The sequence below is a fragment of the Eimeria mitis genome, genomic scaffold, assembly GCF_000499745.2.
Source record: "Eimeria mitis Houghton genomic scaffold, Emh_scaff5207, whole genome shotgun sequence".
Classification (NCBI taxonomy): Eukaryota; Apicomplexa; class Conoidasida; order Eucoccidiorida; family Eimeriidae; genus Eimeria; species Eimeria mitis.
This window is the reverse complement of record NW_013573499.1, coordinates 1,589-2,311: the sequence shown is the minus strand read 5'-3', so window position 1 is coordinate 2,311 and position 723 is coordinate 1,589. Positions and strand designations below refer to the sequence as shown.

Sequence of the window (723 nt, the reverse complement as noted above, 5' to 3'; positions counted from 1 at the left end):
AAGGGTCTTGGCTCTCCGCATCCTACACTCTCTCAGCGTTCTATACCAGTCAGCTGCTGCTGCTGCTGCTGCTGTTGCTGCTGCTGCTGCTGCTGCTGCTGCTGTGTGTGTGCTGCTGCTGTATGGGCTGCTGCTGCTGTATGTGCTGCTGCTGCCGCTCAAGTAGCTGCAGCCGTTGCTTAAATGCCATTGGTCTTAGTTAAAATGCTGCAGCAGCAGCAGCAGCTGCTGCTGCTGCTGCTTGTGTTGCTGCTGCTGCTGCTGCTGCTGCTCGTGTTTCTGCTTGTGTTATTGCTGCTGCTGCTGCTGAAGTGTGCTTGCTGTGTGTGCTTGCTTGTCTGCTGCTGCTGCTGCGCAGCCACAGCCCCGACCGCCTCTCGCGTGTGGTGTATGAACAGCTGCAGCAGCAGCATGTAGGGGTATACGCAGGGAACCGTGGCGGTTTGCTGCTGCTGCTGCTGCGGCTGCTGCTGCAGGACTCCAACGACGCCCGCAAGGCTGCGCTGCTCAAGCGGCTGCTGCAGGTAAGCAGCAGCAGCAGCAACAGCAGCAGCAGCAGCAGCAACAACAACAACAAATGTAGCTGCAGCAGCAGCAATAACAACCACACTAGCAGCAGTACCAACGGATGAGGGAGAACAGGATACGAAATTGTGCTGCTGTTGCTGCTGCTGCTGCTGTTGCTGCTGCTGTTGCTGCTGTTGCTGCTGTTGCTGTTGCTGT

The 723-nt window shown here is 57.4% G+C and overlaps 1 protein-coding gene across 1 annotated transcript in view; it reads left to right on the top strand.

Moving 5' to 3' along the window:
* The window catches only part of EMH_0080530 (uncharacterized protein), a gene marked incomplete at both ends in the record, with an annotated part of 3,896 nt that overhangs the window by 1,631 nt on the left and 1,542 nt on the right, over positions 1–723 (top strand). The window contains 2 exons of the mRNA XM_013500272.1: positions 3–48; positions 359–524. Of these exons, the coding sequence (XP_013355726.1) occupies positions 3–48; positions 359–524 (212 nt within the window). The remainder of the gene's footprint in view (positions 1–2; positions 49–358; positions 525–723) is intronic.